General features: G+C 35.4%; 1 protein-coding gene across 1 annotated transcript; it reads left to right on the top strand.

Moving 5' to 3' along the window:
• Positions 1-8,094: 8,094 nt before the first annotated feature.
• PAX1 (paired box 1) lies at positions 8,095-24,376 on the top strand. The gene is made up of 5 exons (XM_072139491.1): positions 8,095-8,419; positions 9,482-10,111; positions 11,915-12,054; positions 12,300-12,507; positions 23,768-24,376. The coding sequence occupies exons 1-5, from the start codon at positions 8,416-8,418 to the stop codon at positions 23,857-23,859; spliced, it is 1,074 nt and encodes a 357-aa protein (XP_071995592.1). The 5' UTR covers positions 8,095-8,415; the 3' UTR covers positions 23,860-24,376.
• The last annotated feature ends 987 nt before the right edge of the window (positions 24,377-25,363 follow it).

Raw genomic sequence — 25,363 nt, 5'->3', positions numbered from 1 at the left:
ATTTATCTTAGAGGTTGATATATCAGGCAATTCAGTCTGTGGAGTTTTTTTTATTAGAAAATCAGACAAAAGTGGCAAACTTCTAAAGTTTTTCCTATGCTAGACCAGAATGGAGTTTATTTGCAAGTTTTTACCCACAATTTATTCCAAATTTTTTTTCATATTTCATATTTTTTTCATATATGCACATCTGGATTTGAAAGATATATCAGGCACAACACTGAAAACTTTTTGCTAGGCAAGTGAAAAAGTCTCCGATGTTTGCGCAAATATGCAATTGCACCAAAAAAGTAGCAAATCTAACAGAAAAAAAAAAGCTTAAGATAAGGAAGATGCAAGCTATTGGTCAAAAGGAAACTGTCAGCACTCCAATTATATTGGATTATTCCTTGTGCTATGTTTCGATCTGTATTCTGGAATCTTAAAAGATTCCATATTTGACGCTAAAACATTGAACATGGAATAAACTCCATTATTTTACCTTACACCTATGGTTTACTTTAAGAGCAGCGGTTCTCAACCTGTGGGTCGCGACCCCGGTGGGGGTTGAACGACCAAAACACAGGGGTCACCTAAAGCCATTGGAAAATAAATTTTTCCCATGGCTTTAGTTGCTGAGAAGTCGCACTACCGTCAGCAGCAGCAGCGTTATTTAGCAGGAATGCACACTGTGATAGATGCACGCTCCAAACTGAATGACTGCGCGCATGCGCAGATGTGATTGCATCATCCGCCCGGGGCCTAAGGGGCGCGGGAAGCGGGGAAAATGCTTCACACTCCATAGCAGGACATGTGTCGGGCCTTGCCGGCGTCATCATCATCAGTGGACAGAAGCCTAGGAGGCGGAGAGGCAAGAGGCAGAGATACTGCGAGACAGCCTGCTGGTATAAAAAAGGTTAACAATGTAAAAACAGTACACATACCATACACACAATACTGTGTAAGTGTAAAGTGCTTTGTGTATAATCATTACACAAAGCAGCTTCCACTTACACAAAACAATAGTATTAATAAATAGTAATACATTTTTCTCAACATATAATTATATTTAGTTTTTTGTGATTAATCACTATGAATCAACAATTCAAAAACACATTTACTAAGGCAGAACTAGATCCATTATAAATCACAAGCCAAAAAAAAGAACAAACCAGGCGCAAAAATAGGCGAACCTGAGACCCACTATGATTAATGACCCCCAAATGTATCATGGAATAAAAGGACCCTTTGCTTCACTACAATCCAGAGTGCTGCCTCTTCCTTAGATGTACACAGCCAAGCACCCAATCCTCCTGTGCTGCCCTGGATTTTTCTATTGTAGATATCTAGGGGGACATTAATCATAGTGGGTCTCAGGTTCACCTAATTTTGCTCCTGGTTTGTTCTTTTTTTTGGCTTGTGATTTATGATGGATCTAGTTCTGTCTTAGTAAATGCGTTTTGGAATTGTCACATGTGTGATTCGTTAGCGCCTAATTTTTAGTAAATTTGTCTCTAATTTTTACCCTACAAAGTAGATCTCATTTGATACCAATAAGGGAACATGATTTTAAAAAGTTGAGCGTACATTCAGGGCTTCATTTTTACACAAAAAAGTCTCATTGTGATGCAAATGCAGGGACTAAGGGTTACAGATATGTTAAAAAAATTCTTGCTGAAATGAGTCTTTTCCTGTTTTATTATAATATACAGTAAATGGAGACTGATAATATTCTCAGATCTGTACAATAAGACAATAATCACTCACAGAGATGATCCTATGGAAAATGATGAAGTCGTTACTGGTGAAATTTTACATTTTAAAACTGCTCCAAAGTATTTTCCATGTTGCATAGAGGGAATTTTTCATTTGGAAAATGAAAACCTTTGTTTTAAGTAATGAAAAGGGAAGTTTTTTTGAAGTGCACCTGCTCAGAGTAGTTGCATTTTTGCGCCCTTTTTTCGACTTTTAGGCGCAAATTAGAGATGCCGAGCAGACATCTGCATAGCAGGCACTCTTTATGTCAGATGAAACCCAGGGACTGAAAACCACTAAGTGCCGAACTTTGACGTGCTCCTGAAAATGGCGCAAAAATGTGCCAAATTAAATAACTGTGCCTTGTTTTTGCGCAAAAAATGTCTAGCAAACTATGATCAATGTCCCCCAGAGAGAGAGAGAGCGAGAGAGAGAGAGTAAGAGATAGATAGAAAGATAGATAGATATGGGATAGAAGGATAGATAAAAGTAAAGAAAAAAAGGTTTAAGACATCAGTTAAAAATCCCAGTGACATCAACGTAAATTTCAAATCTAAATTTCAATGAGTTATGTTCAGTCATCCATTATGCATGCAGTTTTTTTTTTTTACTAAAAGTAGAACTGCAGAACATTTCTCTGTTTAAAAAAACTGCATGCGTAAGGGATGTTATCATTTTTACGCTGAAGTCAATGGGAGACGGATAGTAAGAAAACCTTCCGTAGGGAAGGTTTATCTTGTCTCTTTCTAGTTTTCCTGGCTTTTTTTGGCTTGTTTCTCAGTTTCATTTGTCTTAGGTGGATTTGTGTTAAATCGCACCTCTGCCTGTCATTTTAACATTGCTGCCTAGTATGGAGGATGTGACTAAAAAAAGTCACAAATGTATGCGCAAAAAAGTTGCAAAGTGGCTGTCCTGCTTCTTCCTGCCAAGTTCGCCACTATTGACCGGTTGAGCGTTTGCACACCCTTTTGCTAACTTTAGTCTAAATAGTTGGATTCATTAAATAAATACATCAGGGTCATTTATCTTTTTCCCCCTTCCCTGAGCTCATTTTGCACCTTTTGTGAGTCTATTTTTTGCACCTGATTTGTTTTTGTGTTTGTCAGATACATTTTTTGGTGTGCCTTATTAGGTGCAAATTTAAAAAAAGGAGTGGTCTGGACTGGTGTGTTATTGCGCAATTATTTGCACCCATATAGGCGCAAATCAGTGTTAAATAAGGCGCAAACATCTGGAATCAGGAGAAATACAAAGACAAATTAGGCAAAAACCAGGAAACTGCTACACATCGAACTCTGGTGAACTGCTGGAAAAAGGCATAAAAAATTGAGCAAATACCCCAATGCACTCAAAAAGTCACTAAAATACAACCAAAAATGGCGCATCAGACTAAGATAAATGACCCCCATTGGATCCATCCAAAAGCTGTGCACCACGAGTTGTGGTGCAAATATTGGAAAACGCGCAAAAAGCAAACTTCTCAAAATGATGCAACTTTTTTGCACATTTGAAAGAAAAAAAAAGATAAATGTCCCCCAGTTTTTTCTTTCAGTTTTTACAACAGATTATTTAGTGAGACAGAGATAGAGAGAGAGTTATTTTTTGACACAAGAGTGGATTTGCACTATTTGCATCTTTTGCAACTTTTCAGGTAATTTGTGAAGTTCACTGCGCACTGGATAGCCGGGTTTGTGTCCTTTTCATCTTAGAGTTCTGTCAGCTCTCAGATATTTCTGTGCCTAAAAGGTCACAAATAAAAAACAACTGCAAAAAAACTTCAGCCTCTACAGATCGTAGGGAATGTAGGGTACAGGATGCTCAGATAAATGCACATGTATTTTGGCACATTTGTATATTTGCACTTAAATTACAACTTTTTTACTGGCCTTGCAAAATTAGCCAGGCAAGAATTTTACTGTATTGTGCCTGATATATCTTTAAAATCCGGAAAAGGACCTATTAAAAAAATTGCAATTTTGGCGCAAAAGTCCTGATCAGGCGTAAGAAAAACTTTGGACAGGAATGCAAAAGAGTTTGTGACTTTTGTGTGACTTGTTAATAAAAAGTTGCAAAACCCCACAGACTCGGCTGTCTTATATATCAAGTCCAAAACCCGGAAAAAACAAGAAAAGACACACACATGTCCTGACTAAAGACACTGCTTTGCGCTAAAGATATCATCTGATCCCTTGTTTCCTACAGCAGGTGCAGGGCCGCAGAGAAGGTGACATAGAATAGAATTATTTCAGGATGGACATGATTCTACATCAATTATTATCTCTAATCCCTGGGCAGAAGATACAGCAAACTGTTCCCTCACAGGAGTAAAATTGAATTCTCACCTGATTTTTATTCTCATATAACTAGAGATGTTACATATTCTGAAGCCATGAAGAATGTTGGCTGTGTCATTCCTGTGCTGTAATGGCTCTGGAGGCTGCAGCCATAGACTATAATAGGGAACATGTAGACTGGGGGCAGCAGGTCTAAGGTCTTGATTTATGGATTTAATAAGTCGCAATGAATCCAGCTCAGATTCTAGGGGATAATAAGGAGCAGCAATGTCTGGATGTGGTGGATGGCAATGCTGAGCCCTATGCACAGTGGATGGATGTCCTTGCTGCTCTCTCCCTGGCCTCCAGTCAATCAGGTAAAGAAGAACTAATATTTGCTCAGTGTTAATGAGTCAGATTTTGGAACAGTTCTTGGCATTGAGATCTCCAGAGCTCAGTATTGGGTATTGCTTCATATTGTTATTAGTTGAGCTGTGGCCTGGATATAGATACAAACACAACATACACAATGTGCCAGAGCCTGGGAAGGTTTGTATCCAACAGTGTATGTGTACTGTATATATATATATATATATATATATATATATATATATATATACATGAGTGTATTTATGTGTATCTAAATATGTGTGTACATAGATGAATTGATGTATGGTGGCAATTATTATTATCTGTAGTAGTAAATTTCTAAATGTTATTTTATAAATATATGGCTATACATATATAGGTATATATACCTATTTACATTGCTAATTTAATAAACTTAAGGGTAAATATTTATCAAAGTATATACAGATGTAAAATATTTGCTTTCCTACCTATATCTATCCAATTTATCTGTTCATTTATGTAAGTGTGTAAATGTGGAAACACACACACACACATATATATATATATATATATATATATATATATATATATATATATATATATATATATATATATAGTTAAAATGTGTTTCCACATTTCCACATTTACATAGATGAAGTTTATTAAAGTTTATTAAATTGGCAATGTAAACAAACATACATGTTACAATTTAATATAACATGTAAATAAATGTAAATAAATTAGTGGTTAAAGTAAATAAATTATAAACGTTGGATAGACTGAAAGACATAGATAAGAAATCAAAGAAAGACAATATATAGATATTAAATGCTTAGATAGATAGTCAAGAAGAGAATATATAAATTACCATAGTTAGATAGATACATAGAGGGATGATAGACGCTGTATGACACACACAATCATCACAATTATCACAAATAATAATAAAAATAATAATTTTCAGAATACTCTTACAACAAAGAAGGTTATAATGTACATTGTAGAACTGACTCTGGATGTATTGGATTTGATCCAGTGATGTATAACACCAAAATAATAGAATATGATGGTATTAATGATACATGGAGTACAACTTTATACCTCCTCTACTTTACTGTCTTTACCAATATATTTTACCACCCGATGACTATGGAAACACATTAAAAATATATACATAACGCAAGGTGAATATAGGTACTTGGATTAAATTGACAGATTACTGTGTCTCCTCTAATCCCCTGTGAATTGCATTAAAATCAATAAATTCTCGCTTTTCTGTAGTGTAAGATTCTTACCTTTTCCTTCCTCTGCCTCCATGTACATTGCTAAAATCTCAGGTCCTGCTGCTTTCTCCGAAAATGCATTGAACTATTATGCTGTGTATTACCGAGAGAGGGCGCTATACTATTCACTTTATGGCTCCTCAATATCTGCTCTGAGCTGACCATGACAGCAAGGAAGGGAAACTACTGGCAGAGAGACCTCGGGATTCAGAAATCTCGTCCTATTAACATAAAATAATAATAATATACCAAGGTTCCGTGTAATTATGTATACGTGTGTTTTATATATATGATACATTTCTGGGTATTGAGCACATTGTGATAGATAGATAGATAGATAGATAGATAGATAGATAGATAGATAGATAGATAGATAGATAGATAGATAGATCCAGAAGCAAAGCAGTGAAATTCCATTTATTTATGTACCCAGATACAAGTGTCTAATGTCTATTTGTCTATCTATGTGACATATCCATATGTGTTATCGATTAACCGATCTAGTCTATCTCTCTCTTTATATATATACACATATACTGATAGATAGATAAATATAGATAGATATAGATATACAGTATATTATTTTTAATAAGGTGAGCAACTTGCAACAACCGATGCACCTTATGCATCTATCTATCATCTATTTATCCATCTCCTTTTTATCTGTCCATCTAAATATCTTTTTTATTTTATGTCTTTTGTCCCTCTACAGAGGTTGTCTGTATTTCATTACATTTAATAGATAGTTATTTTGTCTATCTATTTATCTATCTATGCTTGAAAATATGCTTCAATCCTATGTACTTACTATGTATACTGGATTTCATTCTTCTATTTGTTAAAATCAATAAAAACTATTGAAACAGAAAAAGGTGGTTGACATCACCGAAACTTCGCAATGGAATAAAACTTCGGTTTTTGACCTTATTTTAGAGTGCTGCCTATTCTTGGATTTATCTATGTATCTATCTAATTCCTAATATATCTATCGTTGTAATGTATTTCTATTATTCTAACGTGCACAAAGACAAATCTAAATCCATCTATAACTATCTCTCTGCTATTAAGTACACCTGTCTCCCTTTTATTGCCTAATACATATATATTCCTAATATAAGTATGGGAAAATAAAAGTAATATACGTGCATCAAATGTTCAGCATTTATGAAGACAGTGAAACATCAAAAATGTGCGCACAGAATTGTCTTCACTGCTTCCAAAAATGCACGTTTTCCGCTAAATAATCCATATATTATCTTTCGATCTAACTATCTATATCTAACTGTTAATTAAAAATCTACCTATAAACCTATTTTTCTATCCATCTATACTTACCTCTGCTCCATATGGATATTATCCGTCATTGAGAAGACAACAACCTGCCATATTCTGATAAATAATAATAGATTGATACATACATTGACACATATAAATCAGTTGAATGTAATGGATCTATGGAAACAACATACTGTACATTTCATCCCAATATGAGACTTTAGTAATCGGATGGGATCTTTTTCAATGCACCTGTAGTGTTCACAGATCCCTGTGTCAAGTATCATACTATACAGGTGATATTAAACAATTAACCATTGGTTGCCTGTGTGCTTAATAATTGAGAGTTGAGGTGGACATTATGATATCATCCTGGTCTAAAGCTTCTTAAAGGGTCTTTGTCCGATGGTAAACACATTTGGGAAGTAGAGGTATATTTCTATATTTACAATGGGAGATAAAGCCAGCACTTGCCACCTGATCTGTGTAAACATCCTCCTTTGGGTAGCAGTGTTTGCTATCTGATCATGAGAAGCCCCTACCTGAATACGTGGGAACATAGTCTATCTTCTCCTTAGATCAAAACATAGTCACCAGTCTTCTCCTACCACATGTCCTCACACAGAACAACTCACTGCTCCAATAACCTGACCTGACCACAGCATCAGAGAACCACCATGTGCCAGTGTTACATCTTTCTGTATTTTAACAGGTGCCATCCAGCTGAATTGTTTGCCCCATGCAATTCTTGACTATTTTTTCTCACTTCTGCAAGTCTTCATTTGCAATTCAAAGAACATATACAATGTAATGATTTCCAGATGATACAACCAATTGTGAAGGCAACAAAAAATGTACTTTGTAAACTGTGTGAATAGAAAATGTTAATGTTTAAGATGAAGTTCAGGGGGGAAAACAGGGAAAAAGAAAAGATCAGTGACTATTATGTTCTAGAAAATACTCATGTCTGGGCATTAATGGGTTTGAAGAAGAGAAGACATGATGGATAGGGCTGCCAGGGATCTCTGAAAGCCTTTAAAGATGGCAGCTAATGTTGTTTTAGGATGAGGAGATTGAGACATTCCAGCAGAAGACAGGGTTAGGGTTACACTAGAAGGGCTAGGAGGAAAATCTCTGCCTATTTAAGATGACGGGAACCAATGAGATGTCCTCAGTAGCTCCTCCAGCCTGACCACCAGAATTGACGTGGAGGACACGTCAAAGAGAGATCTGAACCAACTCCACTTGGAGATAATAGCTGCAGTTCTCCTGCCTGATGGGATGAAGATCACCTTGAGCTTTTGTTCTTCTGCCTGAGAGAAGTTTCTGTACAAACACAGTGAGGAGAGGAAGTGGCTGTGAGTGCAGAACACTCCTCCTCATCCAGCTCATTGGAGAAGACCGAGCTCTCTCTCCCTCCATGTATCTCTGGGTTACATCTGTTTGAGTTTCCTGATTTTTCTGTGGAGAAGAAGTTTCTCTCATTCTGTTCTTGCGGGATGGGTAAGCAGCCTTCATTTCTGTAGTATAGATGGTCAAATAACTGAGTAAAAGGCATATTTTATCCTTATTATGTGCATAAATGTCTCATGTGTCTCTGGGTGGCTTATACAGTATTATTGTTCTTCCTATCTGACCTCCTGTATTTTATACCTTGTCTCTGACTTCTGTATTTAACGTATACTGTCTTCTATATGTGTTTTCTATTATCTGTTTTCTGTGTTTTAAACTTTATATCTGACTATTCTGTATTTCTACTCTTCTGTGGTTGGAACTGTCCTCTATCTGTTCTATGTGACCATTCTGTGATTTATACAATGTATCTGACCATTCTGTGATTTAGACTATGTATCTGACTATTATGTGTTTTATACTTTGTGTCTGACTCTTCTGTATTTATAGTGTACTGTGTTTGAAACTCTTCTGTATCTCTACTCCGTTTTATACTATGTATGTGACTATTCTGTATTTATAGTATACTTTATTTGGGACTCTTCTACATTTTTGTAACTATTCTGTATATGATACTTTGTCAGATACAAAGTATTGTATTCTGTAATTAGAGTTTTCTTTGTTTGTGACTCTTCTGTATCATTGCTATCGATTTAACTATTCTGTGTTATATTATGTATCTGACTATGCTGTATATTATTCTATGTATCTGACAGTTCCGTATTTATAGTATATCGTGTGTTGGCTCTTCTGTATTTATGCTAGCTATGTGACTATTTATACTTAGTGTCTAACTATTCTGCGTTTTATATTCTGTATGTTACTATTTTGCATTTTATACTTTATATCTAACTACTCTGTGTTTTATCATTTGTGTCTGACTATTCTGTTTTTATAGTATATTGTATTTGGGACTTTTCTATATCTATGTGACTATTCTATGTTTTATATTATATATTATGTATATGACTAGTCTGTATGTTATACTTTGTATCTGATTCTATATTCTTTTAACATAATATTTGTGATTTTAGAATCTGTCAGTTCTTTGAGGTCTGAATGAATATACCCAATTTACATGCATTGATATTATTTTATTTCTTTACTATGCAGAACAAGCTTATGGAGAAGTGAACCAGCTGGGCGGTGTGTTTGTCAATGGAAGACCCCTGCCCAATGCCATCAGGCTGAGGATAGTGGAGCTGGCACAGCTAGGAATCAGGCCTTGTGATATCAGCAGACAGCTACGAGTTTCTCATGGATGTGTCAGTAAAATCCTGGCCAGATACAACGAAACAGGATCAATCCTACCTGGGGCTATTGGAGGGAGCAAGCCCAGAGTCACCACTCCTAATGTGGTGAAACATATCAGGGAGTACAAACAATCTGACCCTGGCATCTTTGCTTGGGAGATCAGGGACCGTCTTCTGGCTGACAACGTCTGCGATAAGTACAATGTGCCATCTGTCAGTTCTATAAGTAGGATTTTAAGGAATAAAATTGGGAACTTGTCTCAACCTAGTCAATATGAAAGCTCAAAGCAGCCGACTTCCCAAGCATTACCATATAATCACATCTACCAATATCCTTATCCAAACCCAATATCTCCTGGCTCTGCTAAGGTGGGCAGCCATCACCATGGAGTGCATATGCCACCTGGACATGTCAGCATTGCCAGGTCCTGGCCATCAGCTCATTCTGTCAACAACATCTTAGGCATCCGCACCTTCATGGAGCAAACAGGTGAGTTGGTGGAAAGTGCAATAGCTGGGTGATAACAGGTGTTCCTTCATGCATGGGGCTATTCACACTGCAAATAGTGCTAATAGCCCCCCTCCTGGACAGATAAAATTGTATGATTTATCCAAATAATGTCAATTTATTTTTTTTCATTTGAATATATAGATATACATCTTTCTATAATATCTATCTAACTATGGCTGTCTGATAACAATGTATCTATTTATAATGTATATAATGATGAGCAATCAACAGGAAAGCAGGACAATTCTATCTATCTCCTATCTATCTATCTATCTATCTATCTATCTATCTATCTATCTATCTATCTATCAATCATCTATCTACCCGTCAACCTCTTTACAGTATCTATTGATATCTACTGGTATCTACTGTGGCTGTCTGATACCAATATATCTATTTGCTATTTATATAATGGTGAGCAAACAACAACAAAGCGGTTTAATTTTATCTATCTATCTATCTATCTATCGATCTATCTATAATCTATCTTTCATTCTAGCTGTCTGTATATCTATCTATTTATCTATCTATACTTCTATGTATCTATAGTATGTATGTATGTATGTATCCATATGTGGCAGGCTGATATGAATGCATCTATTTCTTATGTTTATAACGGTGAGCAATCAACAAGAAAGCAGATTGAATCTATCTATATCTATCTATGCATATATCGTTCTCTCTGTCTATGTATCTATCTATCTATCTATCTATCTATCTATCTACTCCAATTAAGAGACAGCATTTCACGGTACAATCGAAATCAGGGGTTTATATTTATTCCATTGCGCCTGTTTTTTGACAAGGCACCTTCTTTATCATCAATCTATCGATCTATCTATCTATCTATCTATCTATCTATCTATCTATCCATCCCTAGTTGTGTAGCTATTTTCTGGACTTTTAAGTGACTAAAGTAAGCGCAGATGAAATAGCTCCAGAAAATATCTTAATAAAGGCATTATGAGAGAAATGGAACTATACAATTTCATTGTCAAATATTTACCCATTGATGAAAGACAAGATGCCAACATCTCCCCACTAGTGACATGTAGTTGTTTTTGCCCCAACCAAGAACAAATATTATAACGTTTTAACCATAAGTGCATGAGATTAAGTGTAAAAACAAATCACCAAAAATTCAGAGAATTAAATAAACTGAAGCCGAATATACCGAAATTTCATTATTTATGTCATTCATTTTATAGTGTTGCAGAATATATATAATATATTAAATGATTTAATTACAGTATATGCATTTCAAATATTTTGATACATCAATTATTATTTTGACAAAATGATGACTGTATGTTTTATTCGTGATACAAAGAGATCATTCGTGCTGGTCGGTGTAGAGCAGTACATTGAAATGCAGGGTCAAAATATTTTCTTGACCAGGAAAAGAAGAATTAAATATTTATCTTAATTTTACATCCTTTATGTACATTCTAAAGACTATTAATATTCTGTAATATAAATATTAAAGTATTAAAGCCGCTTTCATGATTACATAAATAAAGTTTGTATATATATAATATATATATATATATATATATATATATATATACACATATATGTGTGTGTAGATACATAGATATAGATTAATATACATATATTATCATGATTAATCACATAATAAATAAGTTTATATCTATATATTTCAATTGGCTGGCAAATTAAACGGTGGCGACTACATTCCAAATTTCCAGGCAACGTTCAAACAAAACAAATCCAATTTCTATGTTTATATCAATTTATAGACGCATATATGTCTTGCTTTAGGAGCCATTACCAGTGCAGATGGTGCTGTATATTCCCCAAAAATGGAAGAGTGGACAAGTGTTAACAGGACAGGGTTTCCGACTACACAGAATATCAATGGAATAGAGAAATCTGTAGAGACTGATATCAAATACCCACAGGTAACTATGTATACATTTGTATTTTTTATATGTTATAATATATATATATATATATATATATATATATATATATATATAATCTGCATTATGCCGACATCAAATCTTGTTTAGAATATTAATGCCTCCTATTAATTTCCCTGTCAGTTATATTATTCCCAGTAGAAAAATTCGATTTCCAGCAAGAACTGAACATATAATTGATGATCCTTCCTTGTTTATGTCTTCTCCTCCTGTCCATGCTGCAGGCTGCCTCCAGTCTCTCCACTGTGGGTGGCTTTGTTCAAGCCTGCGCCTATCCTTCTACCAACCAGTATGGGGTATACGGTGGCCCAGGAGCCGGGTATGTTACCCCGGGCCACCACTGGCAAACACAGGGAAGCCCACTTGCCCATCATGGCCCAGGAGTGACTGTACATGGAGGAGACATGACTTTCAAACACCAAGTCAGGGAAGGTATGTGACATCACTGTGCGCACTGGGGGGTACTGGGAGATATCACTTTGCGCACTGGGGGGTACAATGAGATCCCTGCATTATGTGTGTGCAGGGCTATGAAGAAATGATTGATGGGACTTCTGACTGCAGGGTACAAGCTATGGGTTTATTATGACTGGTACCTGCGGGTCTTAGTACATGATTTATAGGGGAAGAGTTTTCATCAGAGAGACCATTCTCTGTCCTTCATCTCTACTTTATTCCTTACATGACATGCAAGTAAAAATGGAAGGAGAGAACAGAAAGGCAGGGAAGAAGAGAGAAGGAGAGCCCGAGAGAGAAGATGAAGGAGACAGAGGAAGTCAGCACTTAGAGATAAACACGGCTAAACAGTGAGGCAGTGTAAAAAAATATACTGAATACAGAGGGGCAAATGCAGAAAATAAAATAAGAAAATAAAGTAGACTATTAGAACATTATAAAATTATAACATAAAGGGGTAAAAGCATAGACATAGTTAAAGAGGGAGGCAAGTGAGGGAGCACGGACGGAAAAAGGAGAGAAAGATAGAAAACAGCAGAGATAGTAACGGAGGAAGGAAGAAAAAGATATAATACACACATTGGTAAGAGCTGAGAGAGTAAAAGAGAGCGGCAAGTGAGAGAGGAAGGAGGGAAAAGAGAGAAAGGAAGATATAGAAGCGTATAATAAGGAATTAGGGGAAGACAGTATATAAAGGAAAGAAAGAAAGAAAGATAGTAAGAAAGAAAGAAAAGCAAAAATTGGGTAGTGACAGAAAAACATACTATATAGAAAGAAGGAATGAAGTAGTATATAAATAATAAAATGAATGAGTACATGGAAAGAGTGAGAAAGAAACAGAAAAACAAGAGGAACAACTTCAATATGTTGATATACACCTAAAATCTGTCTAGAATTTATTATATATTTTGCAGTATGTGCCCTTAAAGTTAACGGTGTCTATTTTTGTATAATTTACTTACAGTCCTGATAGATGATTTGGATTTATTAGAGTGCCCATGTTTATCAGTGCCCATGTGAATACACATTATAAAAAAAAAGTAAAATATTCAATAGTGAACTGAATAAATTATATATATATATATATATATATATATATATATATATATATATATATATATATATATATATACTCTCCAGCTGCTGTAGTGTCAGATTATAACAAGATGGCTGTGCACAACATTTATTTAACTAAATAAATGTCTCTCCCTAATAAAAAGCCCCAGTTAGCAGTAAAATTATGTGTTATATTATGTTTGTATACTCTTTATCAATTGGCTTGAGACGATTTTTACTTAATGACAACTAATTATTCACATTATACTCGCGATGATAAGATAAATACATTTTAGCGCAAAAACTGCAGCAACCGTTGATGCGACAAATTTTGGATGTGCCTGTATATCTCTGAGATATGCATGGAATTATGTTATTTATAACTTTAGATCATTTTAAAAGTATCACAATATCTATCTATCTATCTATCTATCTATCTATCTATCTATCTATCTATCTATCTATTTATTATCTATCTATGTATCTATCTGTCCCTCTGTGTTTGACTTCTATAACTAGATATGGAGCCTGTCATGATGTGACTTATATTCTGTTCATTAGTGGCTTTTTATTGACGATGATGCTAATTTACAAGGGGGAGTCCATAGTAAACAATCTGGTCTATAAAACTGCAGTAAAAGAGTCGATTGTCCTACAGTCTGTGAGATGCTTTTACGACTTGGAGACATTTTATAAGAATCAGATGCTGTGATGGAAGCCAGAAGGTCTTGGGTTTGGACACTACTTGTTTACTGGAACAAATGGAAGATCCAAACCAGCAGGGAACACCAATCCACCAAACACCAGTACACACTATCCTAGTAGTAAGAAGGTATTAGTGCACAATCATGCATTGCAGGAAGAAAGACAAGTAACAGGTGCATTGGGTTTGCTGCAGAAGAAAACCTCTCATTGGAGGTAAAACGTCCTTTTTGGGGGCCCTAGTTGGAAAGCTGATGCAATATAGTGTTACATACTGTGGTTTATGTATATGCAGTGAACATTCAACATGTTATATGGCACATTATATAACATACTGTTATAAAGAGAGAAATCTTGCCAGAAGTAGATTAATAAAGGTGGATATCAAGACTGCAATAATAATCGAAAAATGAATATATAGTCAGTCAATTTCCATGAGTTATTACATAGTCTAGAATTTTTATTAATTTTTCTTTTATAGTGAGCATTATAATTTCCATACATAAGCATACAATATAGTTATACATTATTTGTACTGGTTTAAGTCCAGGGAGATATTTAATTTAGTTTACATACATTCTTATATATTTATTTTTCTTTGTAGGATACTTAATGATAATTATTAACCTTAAATTTTGTAGGACCCCAAAATGCCCACTGTTCCCTAGTTGTAGAGTTGAATTGAGACTGTGGTTTTTAGAATATTTTATATATGTGGATGCAGCAGAGCTCATAAAGTTCCCCATCCCTTGTAGAATCTGTTACCCATTTTCTTCAATATATCAGTTGTGCTATTTATTCTGCACTAATCTGTACACTATATAAATAATAAATAGATCAGTTTATTAATGTATATATCACTGGGTAAAATTTCATTTTGCAAAAGTATTACAGCTTAGTGATGCCACATAGATTCCCCCAGATTCATTATTACAAACTGTATATATCGAGAAATCCAAAATTAAGATGCCAAAGATTAAATAATTGGCAATAAGTGCCAACAAAATTATAATTTTTAACATCATGTTCATGAGGCTTTCTGGTCAATCTGAGCTGCTTTTACAAATGTCTTAAAGGAGATGATGGCCGCAATGTTGTTTACAATATTTAGCAAACATTATAATATTTGGATTGTTCAGTAATAATTCGGTGTCCCAAAGTGAGAGCAATGATTACAAACAGCTTATACATGATTTTAACATTATTGATCATTGAGGAAGAATTAGGGATCAGTATCTTCAATGTGCTCCATAGTGAAACACTGATCGCTAAATAGATGCAGCAGATAATGACAATATGTGTGTGTGTGTATCTTTATGTAGAAAGGAAAAGTCCATTGCAGTACAGTATCGCAAAACCCCTAAAAGAAGGGTGCAATGCTCCGAAGTCTAGATAAAAAACTATTGCAGGGGCCTCATTTCTATTGTTACATATGATGGTTATTACTCTGTAATATCAGAATCTGCAAAGCGCTACGGTATTTTATGATGCAATATAAATAAAGATTATTGTTATTGTGCAATATATCCAAAAAAAACGCACATCCAAATCCAATTCAGTGAAAAAAAACAATGGTGAGTTTATTTCATGTGTGACGTATCGGTGTAACCATCTTTCTGAAGTTAGCAACAGCGTAACGTCATGAAAGAAACTGTTTATCAGTATTTCTCTAGTATATATCTCTATATATGTATGCGTATATATATATATATATATATATATATATTTTCAGATGTATACACACAAATATATATTTTCAGATATATACACACAAACGTATATCGATACGCACACACAAACACACATACATAAATAAATACAATGAATAACATATGCATTTATTATAACGATCACACACACATATATATTAATACAGGCAGTTTTTGTTCTTAAGATGAATTTGTATCTAAGTTGCAACTGTATACTTTATAATTGTAACTACAGACAAAATTTTTTGGGTCTCTATGACTATTGGATTTAAAAAATGTTGGATTGTCATAAGAACCAGGATTAACACTGAAGCTTCATTACAGACACATTTGATAACTGTTATAGCTGATCATTGTAGCCTAGGACTAAAGTACAATAAATTACCAAAATCCAGAGGTCCGTTTGTAACTAGGGGTTGTATGTAAGTTGTGTGTTCTTAAATAGGGGACCGCCTGTACATATGTGAATAGAAAAAATTAGCAGAGCACATCAAGTCACATCCTGGTTCTCCGACCAAAGTTCAAAATTAATTACAAGAAAAAGCATCAACACTACTGAGATAGAGGCTCATATAAAACGTACAATTTTTTTCAAACATGTGTCAAGCTACATTTCGGCTCCTATGACTGGGAGCCTTTGTCAGGCCTTGTGCTGCAGCCTTTTCTTGGAAAATATATATACAGGCGGTCCCCTACTTAAGAACACTCGACTTACATACGACCCCTAGTTACAAACGGACCTCTGGATATTGGTAATTTATTGTACTTTAGTCCTAGGCTACAATGATCAGCTGTAACAGTTATCACAGGTGTCTGCAATGAAGCTTTAGTGTTAATATTCATTTTTATGACAACCCAACATTTTTTAAATCCAATTGTCACAGGGACCAAAAAAGTTCTGGCTGGGGTTACAATGATAAAATATACAGTTCCGACTTACATACAAATTCAACTTAAGAACAAATCTACAGACCCTATCTTGTATGTAACCCGGGGACTGCCTGTATACTGATTGTCCTCAGGCAGTGCATACAGTTGGGTTTTAGCCCCCTAGGTACAACCAAAATAGACAGGTTAAAGACTTGACTTCATTGATTTTCAGCCAGTCAAGCAGTATGCAACCCTATACTATAGCAAATGGAGTCTCCTATCACTTCGGATAAGTTTGCACTATCGTTCAAACCTCTGTTCCTTACCTTGTTAATCAATTAAAAATCCCATTGAGATCAATGTAAATTTTCTGTCCTCTGTTTTTAGACGGCAAAAATGATATTGGCTGCAGTACTTTTTCATCCTTAGAAAAAAGAGCATGGATAACTGTACATATTGGACAACATAAAATTAGCATTTTCTTTCTTTTCCTTTTTTTAATGGAGGTAAGGAACGGAGGTGTGAACGTAGCCTTTCACAGGTTAACATCAACCCTATTAAGTAGGAGACTATTTATTTTTTTGTTTAAACTTTTATCTTTTTATGCCCTGTGGCTTTATGTGATTGTTCATGGCACATGTCATTGTCAGACTTCTACTATGATTGTCCTGGACACATCCTTCCTCCTCTCTTTGCTCCGGAGGTATCAGCACAACCATTTATAAGCTATGCATTACATGCACATGTAGTATGTTTGTGTCTGTGTATGGTTGTGCATGTTTATGTGTGTGCATTTTTATTATGTTTATGATCATGCGTTTGTGGTCTATACCTACTATCGACTATTATAAGATAAAAATAAAAGGGGCAATGAGCCATACCACTCACTGAAATTGTTTCCATGGGCCACCAGATAGTAGTGCTGCTTATGAGCTACATACTAACAGGTGGACTCGGAAACCTAATGTAACCACTAGTGCGTGGGTTTGGGTGGAACGAGGGATTGTAACAGAAACCGGAATATCCTGTCAATGTAGGCCTTGCTATCAGTGTAAATGATGCTGTAGATCACTCTTGTAGCTAAAAAAGGGTTATTTTGGAGGTGGCGGGGGTGGGTAGGGGTCACGTATTTCTACAGCCAGTTCTGAAACGTGAAATCTACTCTAGTTATCTGGATGAGGTCATTTGGTGATATGACCCAAGGTTTTTTCACATTAATGGAATAGTCCAGTGATTTCTGACACATATTTGACGTGTGTGATTTCATGCAATTTTTATACGCAATAAATTCAGATTGCTGTTGTTGTTTGGCGTTCTTGTTGCCGGATATAACCATGTGAACTAATTTGTTCCTCCTCATTTGATAAACCTTTTGTAAGGTCTCCATGGTATACAATTTGTACGTGTACGTTTTTTAAAATATATTTTGCAATTTTAATTAGCAATTTTCATTTTCGTTGAATTCCACATTTGACCAAATGCCTGACCATAACTGTACATATTATGTCACTGTAAGAGTAGCTATACATGACAGCATGGCGATCATTTATCTTATGCTTTTCTCTTATACTGGTGACTTTTTATGGTGCATTCGCATATTTGCGCAATAATTGGCGACGTTTCTACCCGCCTAGCAAAGTTAGACGCTCAAGGATTTTACAGAATTGCATCTGATGTACCCAAAATCCAGATGTGGACGTATGAAAAAGTTGACATTTTTTTGCACAAATTATAGTAAAATGGTACAAATAAGCTCCAGTAACGAGCAGGTGTAGGCAAATTGAAAAACAATGATGGTCCTGGCACCTCCAGGTAATGGTGAATTTTCTCTAATTCAAAATGCAAGGAATACAGATATAATACATGTTGCGGCTCTTCTGCTAATGTTTAGAAGAGGTTGCAGAAGAATTTGCAACTTTTTTTAAAAAGGCGCAAAAAAATCAACAGACACACATGCCTAGTATATCACCCTCTAAAAGAATTTAAAACCCAGAAAAATAAAAACAAAATGCACAAATGTCCTGACTAAGGATAAGTGATCCCCTATGAGTCCACATGACAATTCAAGTTGATAACACAATGAAAACCTGCACAAAAATTTGAGTGGGTTTTCATTCAGATCTCCAATGTCTGTAATGGACCAAACAAAAAACCTCAAAGTATCCAAAGTATTACACAGCATGCTACAACATCCCAAGTATTACATAGCACACTACAACATCCCAAGTATTACACAGCACACTACAACATCCCAAGTATTACACAGCACGCTACAACATCCCAAGTATTACATAGCACACTACGACATCCCAAGTATTACACAGCACACTACAACATCCCAAGTATTACACAGCACACTACAACATCCCAAGTATTACACAGCACGCTACAACATCCCAAGTATTACACAGCACGCTACAACATCCCAAGTATTACACAGCACACTACAACATCCCAAGTATTACACAGCACACTACAACATCCCAAGTATTACACAGCACACTACAACATCCCAAGTATTACACAGCACGCTACAACATCCCAGGTATTACACAGCACACTACAACATCCCAGGTATTACACAGCACACTACAACATCCCAAGTATTACACAGCACGCTACAACATCCCAAGTATTACACAGCACGCTACAACATCCCAGGTATTACACAGCACACTACAACATCCCAGGTATTACACAGCACACTACAACATCCCAAGTATTACACAGCACGCTACAACATCCCAAGTATTACACAGCACGCTACAACATCCCAAGTATTACACAGCACACTACAACATCCCAAGTATTACACAGCACACTACAACATCCCAAGTATTACACAGCACGCTACAACATCCCAAGTATTACACAGCATGCTACAACATCCCAAGTATTACACAGCACCCTACAACATCCCAAGTATTACATAGCACACTACAATATCCCAAGTATTACACAGCACACTACAACATCCCAAGTATTACACAGCACACTACAACATCCCAAGTATTACACAGCACGCTACAACATCCCAAGTATTACACAGCACGCTACAACATCCCAAGTATTACACAGCACGCTACAACATCCCAAGTATTACACAGGACACTACAACATCCCAAGTATTACACAGCACACTACAACATCCCAAGTATTACACAGGACACTACAACATCCCAAGTATTACACAGCACACTACAACATCCCAAGTATTACATAGCACACTACAACATCCCAAGTATTACACAGCACACTACAACATCCCAAGTATTACATAGCACACTACAACATCCCAAGTATTACACAGCACGCTACAACATCCCAAGTATTACACAGCACACTACAACATCCCAAGTATTACACAGCACGCTACAACATCCCAAGTATTACACAGCACACTACAACATCCCAGGTATTACACAGCACGCTACAATATCCCAAGTATTACACAGCACGCTACAACATCCCAAGTATTACACAGCACACTACAACATCCCAAGTATTACACAGCACGCTACAACATCCCAAGTATTACACAGCACACTACAACATCCCAAGTATTACACAGCACGCTACAATATCCGAAGTATTACACAGCACACTACAACATCCCAAGTATTACACAGCACGCTACAATATCCCAAGTATTACACAGCACACTACAACATCCCAAGTATTACACAACACGCTACAACATCCCAAGTATTACACAGCATGCTACAACATCCCAAGTATTACACAGCACACTACAACATCCCAAGTATTACATAGCACACTACAATATCCCAAGTATTACACAGCACGCTACAACATCCCAAGTATTACACAGCACGCTACAACATCCCAAGTATTACACAGCACACTACAACATCCCAAGTATTACACAGCACACTACAAGATCCCAAGTATTACACAGGACACTACAACATCCCAAGTATTACACAGCACACTACAACATCCCAAGTATTACACAGCACACTACAACATCCCAAGTATTACACAGCACACTACAACATCCCAAGTATTACATAGCTCACTACAACATCCCAAGTATTACACAGCACACTACAACATCCCAAGTATTACATAGCACACTACAATATTCCAAGTATTACACAGCACGCTACAACATCCCAAGTATTACACAGCACACTACAACATTGCAAGTATTACACAGCATGCTACAACATCCCAAGTATTACACAGCACGCTACAACATCCCAAGTATTACACAGCACGCTACAACATCCCAAGTATTACACAGCACGCTACAACATCCCAAGTATTACACAGCACGCTACAACATCTCAAGTATTACATAGCACACTACAATATCCCAAGTATTACACAGCACGCTACAACATCCCAAGTATTACACAGCACGCTACAACATCCCAAGTATTACACAGCACACTACAACATCCCAAGTATTACACAGCACACTACAAGATCCCAAGTATTACACAGGACACTACAACATCCCAAGTATTACACAGCACACTACAACATCCCAAGTATTACACAGCACACTACAACATCCCAAGTATTACACAGCACACTACAACATCCCAAGTATTACATAGCACACTACAACATCCCAAGTATTACACAGCACACTACAACATCCCAAGTATTACATAGCACACTACAATATCCCAAGTATTACACAGCACGCTACAACATCCCAAGTATTACACAGCACACTACAACATCCCAAGTATTACACAGCATGCTACAACATCCCAAGTATTTCACAGCACACTACAACATCCCAAGTATTACACAGCATGCTACAACATCCCAAGTATTACACAGCACACTACAACATTTCAGGTATTACACAGCACACTACAACATCCCAAGTATTACACAGCACACTACAACATCCCAAGTATTACACAGCACACTACAACATCCCAAGTATTACACAGCACACTACAAGATCCCAAGTATTACACAGGACACTACAACATCCCAAGTATTACACAGCACACTACAACATCCCAAGTATTACACAGCACACTACAACATCCCAAGTATTACACAGCACACTACAACATCCCAAGTATTACACAGCACGCTACAACATCCCAAGTGTTACACAACAGATTTTCTGCACAGAACAATTGCCAGACCTCCATTACTAGTGTTATTAAAGGGCAAAGTTTACTACATCCTTACATACAGTATATATAAAATACATAATAACAACTATAAATCTTTATTTATTTAGCTACATAATTTTCAGCAGCGCTTTACCAAACATTTTCAAACAAAATAAGACATTAAAGAGTAATAAAATAACCGTATGAAACAATAGGAGTGAAGGCCTTGCTCACAGGAGCTTGCAGACTATCTAATATATACATAAGTTTCAATTCTATCATTGACTACCATTCTGTGGTTGGTGCATCCATAGGAGACTTCTGCTTCTTGTCACTTGAAGTGCATAATCTATCTCTTCTTCCTGTTAAGAATTTAATTTTCACATAAAGAAAACACATTTAGGATGTATAAAGCAGTGTGAAAAATTTAGCATAATATCTTCCCCAGAGTGACCTGCACCATTAGGGATTATTAATGTCTTATCCTCTATGTTTTCGCTGGACGACATGGCAGACTCTGTTTTGTTTTCTCTGCCTTGTGGTGTCATTAATTTTCATACACGACGTGCATTTCTTGTAATATGGCCTAATAATCTGGAATGAGTCTTGTTTGTATGTTTGCTATGACATTTTGGATGATTTAAAATCCATGTCGCTAATTATTAGGCGGTTGTTCAGTTAATTAGGACTAAAAGCATGTGGTAAACATTGGATTCAATATTTAGCGGAATTTATTTGTGATTGTTTTGAATACTTTTCAAAACATTGAACATCAATCTATATATATATAAAAAAAAAATTCTGACAAATGACTATTTGATTATATATATATATATATATATATATATACTGTGTATATATATATATATATATATATATATATATATATATATATATATATAATCAAATAGTCATTTGTCAGAATTTTTTTATGCTATATTTTGGAGCCACACAACATTGTAAAGAAATGTGAACTACTCTCTTCTCTTGCTGTCTGTAAAAATGTATTTTTCATAAATATTAGTAAAGCTAAGTTCACACTGCTGTTGAAACCCCTGTTCCTTCCCTGCGTTAAAAACTAAATAACAGAGGTTTAAGGTATCAATAAAAAATTCCATTGATATCAGTATAAAGTTGATGTCATCCATTATGATCAGTTAGGCAGTTAACTGTTATCCAAGTGTTTTTTCCAAACTGAGAAAAAGTACTGCAGCCATTTTCTCGGTAAAAAAAAAAAAAATGCATAACGGCTACTTGCCTCACTGAAGATAATGGATGACATAAAATGTAATTGATGTAAAAGGATTTTTAATTGATACGTTAAACCTTCATTCTTTACTTTTTATAATGGAGGTAAGGAACAGAGGTTTGAATGATAGTGTGAACTTAGCCTTACTGATTAATACATCAGTTATTGAGGACTGGGGTTTGCGTTATTTTTCCCGATATATTTACGATGGAAGGGGAAGTACCAAACAAAGGTTTAAAAAAGTTTAAAGGTTTAAAATAAATTGTTTAGACTCTATGACCCTCCAAAGATCTTAAAAACTTATAAATTTAACTTTGAAAAAAAAATGTATAAATATATATATGTTTGTGTTTCTAAATGAGTCTTTTTTCATACCAAACTTCGGAAAGCCTACTTCTACCTCAAGGGGGTTAAAAATATTTCTTTGCATATGTTTGGTTTCATTAGAATCTTACTTAAAACATAGAATTTATTTGCATATATTACCATATTAGAACCTTCAATTAAATAATGAATCTATATTTCTCTTCATTTTTGTTTAGTTATGAATAGAAAGCAAAGCAGTCCCATCATCAAACACCAGGACACCTTGAGCAGTGTACATGGAATTTCAATACCTGCTTCGTCAACCTAACTATGGACATGGAAGATGTTGATTGACTTTATTTTGGCCTCAGAGACACTGATCTAGTCACATACCTTTGGCCTTAAGCTAAGCTTGGTTCTTAGAGCGGCGTGCAAGATAGTTGGCTATGGGACATGTCCACACAGTCATTGACAAAAACTTTTTCTGAGAGAACTAACAAAAGCAAGACAAGGTGAGGATCGATTTGGACTTTGGATGAGTTGTTGACTCTGGAAAAATGAGTCTGTTGCTGAAAGCTCTTTCCTTCTCCCTATTATTTGCCGTCCACTCTCTGTTCCTGTACGGCCCATTGTATTCCCCTCTTGTTAACACCATTTCACGTCTACTAGAGTTTACAATCTGAATTGGCAGCAGGATGTGGTGTTTTTTTTTTTGTTGGCCGGTTCCAGACACTGATATTTAATTCATATTAGGGGGATGTTTGAAATGTTTCCAAATGGTTGGAATAAATTGTATGATGTGAAGCAATCTTTGTGAGTGTATTGTATATCCTAGATTGTAAATGTACAAATTAAATAACAGCATTTTATTTTATATTTTTATAACTCTAATTATCAGAAATAAATGGACTAAGACAAGAATTTTTTGTTCAGTCGATGGCGTATTGAGTCATAAAGTGTCAAGTTATTTATGCATTTGTTTCATAACTAATGCGGCTTTGTTAATCTTCTATTAGGTTTATTCGGTGTCTAAACAAATCCTGGGATTTAGAAAAGTGAAAGACACAAACAATTCAGCTCATGCATGGATTTCTGAAATATTAGCTAAACATTAGATGCTTTGGGAAAAAGTTAAAACTTTATTGTAAGATTACGATCATAAAATCTGAACATTGCTTTTGCTTGTCTTGCCAAGTGCAGGATAAAAAGAAGGAGAAAAAAATCTTAGCGATTGGATCACTAAGGGTCAAAGAAAGTGCTGTTCAGCTAATATGTAAAGGCTTCAAATAAATCTATTAATTTCCTTAGCAAATCACCCTGTATTTACATTCTTAAAGACACTAGTGGCACAGAAATATAATAACAGTTTTAATTAGTAAAATTAGTAACATTTTAATTAGTAAATGTAATATTTTTGTCAAAAATTGAAATATTTTTTAAAAAAAGGTAAAATATAAAAATGTAAATAATAGTGTGACTTCATTTTATTTACCCTAATTTGGCTAGTTTTAGAAAAGTGCTTTTTTCAGTGCTTTTCGATGTATTTTCATAATAAACACAGCATCCAGATGTTACAGGTTATGTTCTAAGCAATTCCAAATAATGTTACATGCACTCCATTTCTTTACTTGGCATTTTTGTTTAAAACGTGGCATTCTCTAAGTCACAAGATTTCTTATAATTATGAAAATCCCTGGTAAAAACGGCCAAGATAAAAAAAAAGGCTAAAAAAAAGTTTTGAGATGCCAGGCTACATCAGTTTTTTTTGGCATTTTTTTAAGAACATAAAAAAAGGCTGAAGAAAATGTAGTGTGAAGCTTTATTCCTTTTCT

The sequence above is a fragment of the Engystomops pustulosus genome, chromosome 3, assembly GCF_040894005.1.
Source record: "Engystomops pustulosus chromosome 3, aEngPut4.maternal, whole genome shotgun sequence".
NCBI lineage: Eukaryota > Metazoa > Chordata > Amphibia > Anura > Leptodactylidae > Engystomops > Engystomops pustulosus.
The sequence above is the reverse complement of the archived record's forward strand: the minus strand, read 5'-3'. Positions and strand labels throughout refer to the sequence as shown.

What these genes read in the sequence shown, in the direction of transcription:
- PAX1 (XM_072139491.1), top strand. An exon ending in CTGATATCAAATACCCACAG is followed by an intron (nt 12,055 to 12,299) that starts GTAACTATGTAT and finishes TCCATGCTGCAG; the next exon opens with GCTGCCTCCAGTCTCTCCAC. An exon ending in CAAACACCAAGTCAGGGAAG is followed by an intron (nt 12,508 to 23,767) that starts GTATGTGACATC and finishes ATTTTTGTTTAG; the next exon opens with TTATGAATAGAAAGCAAAGC.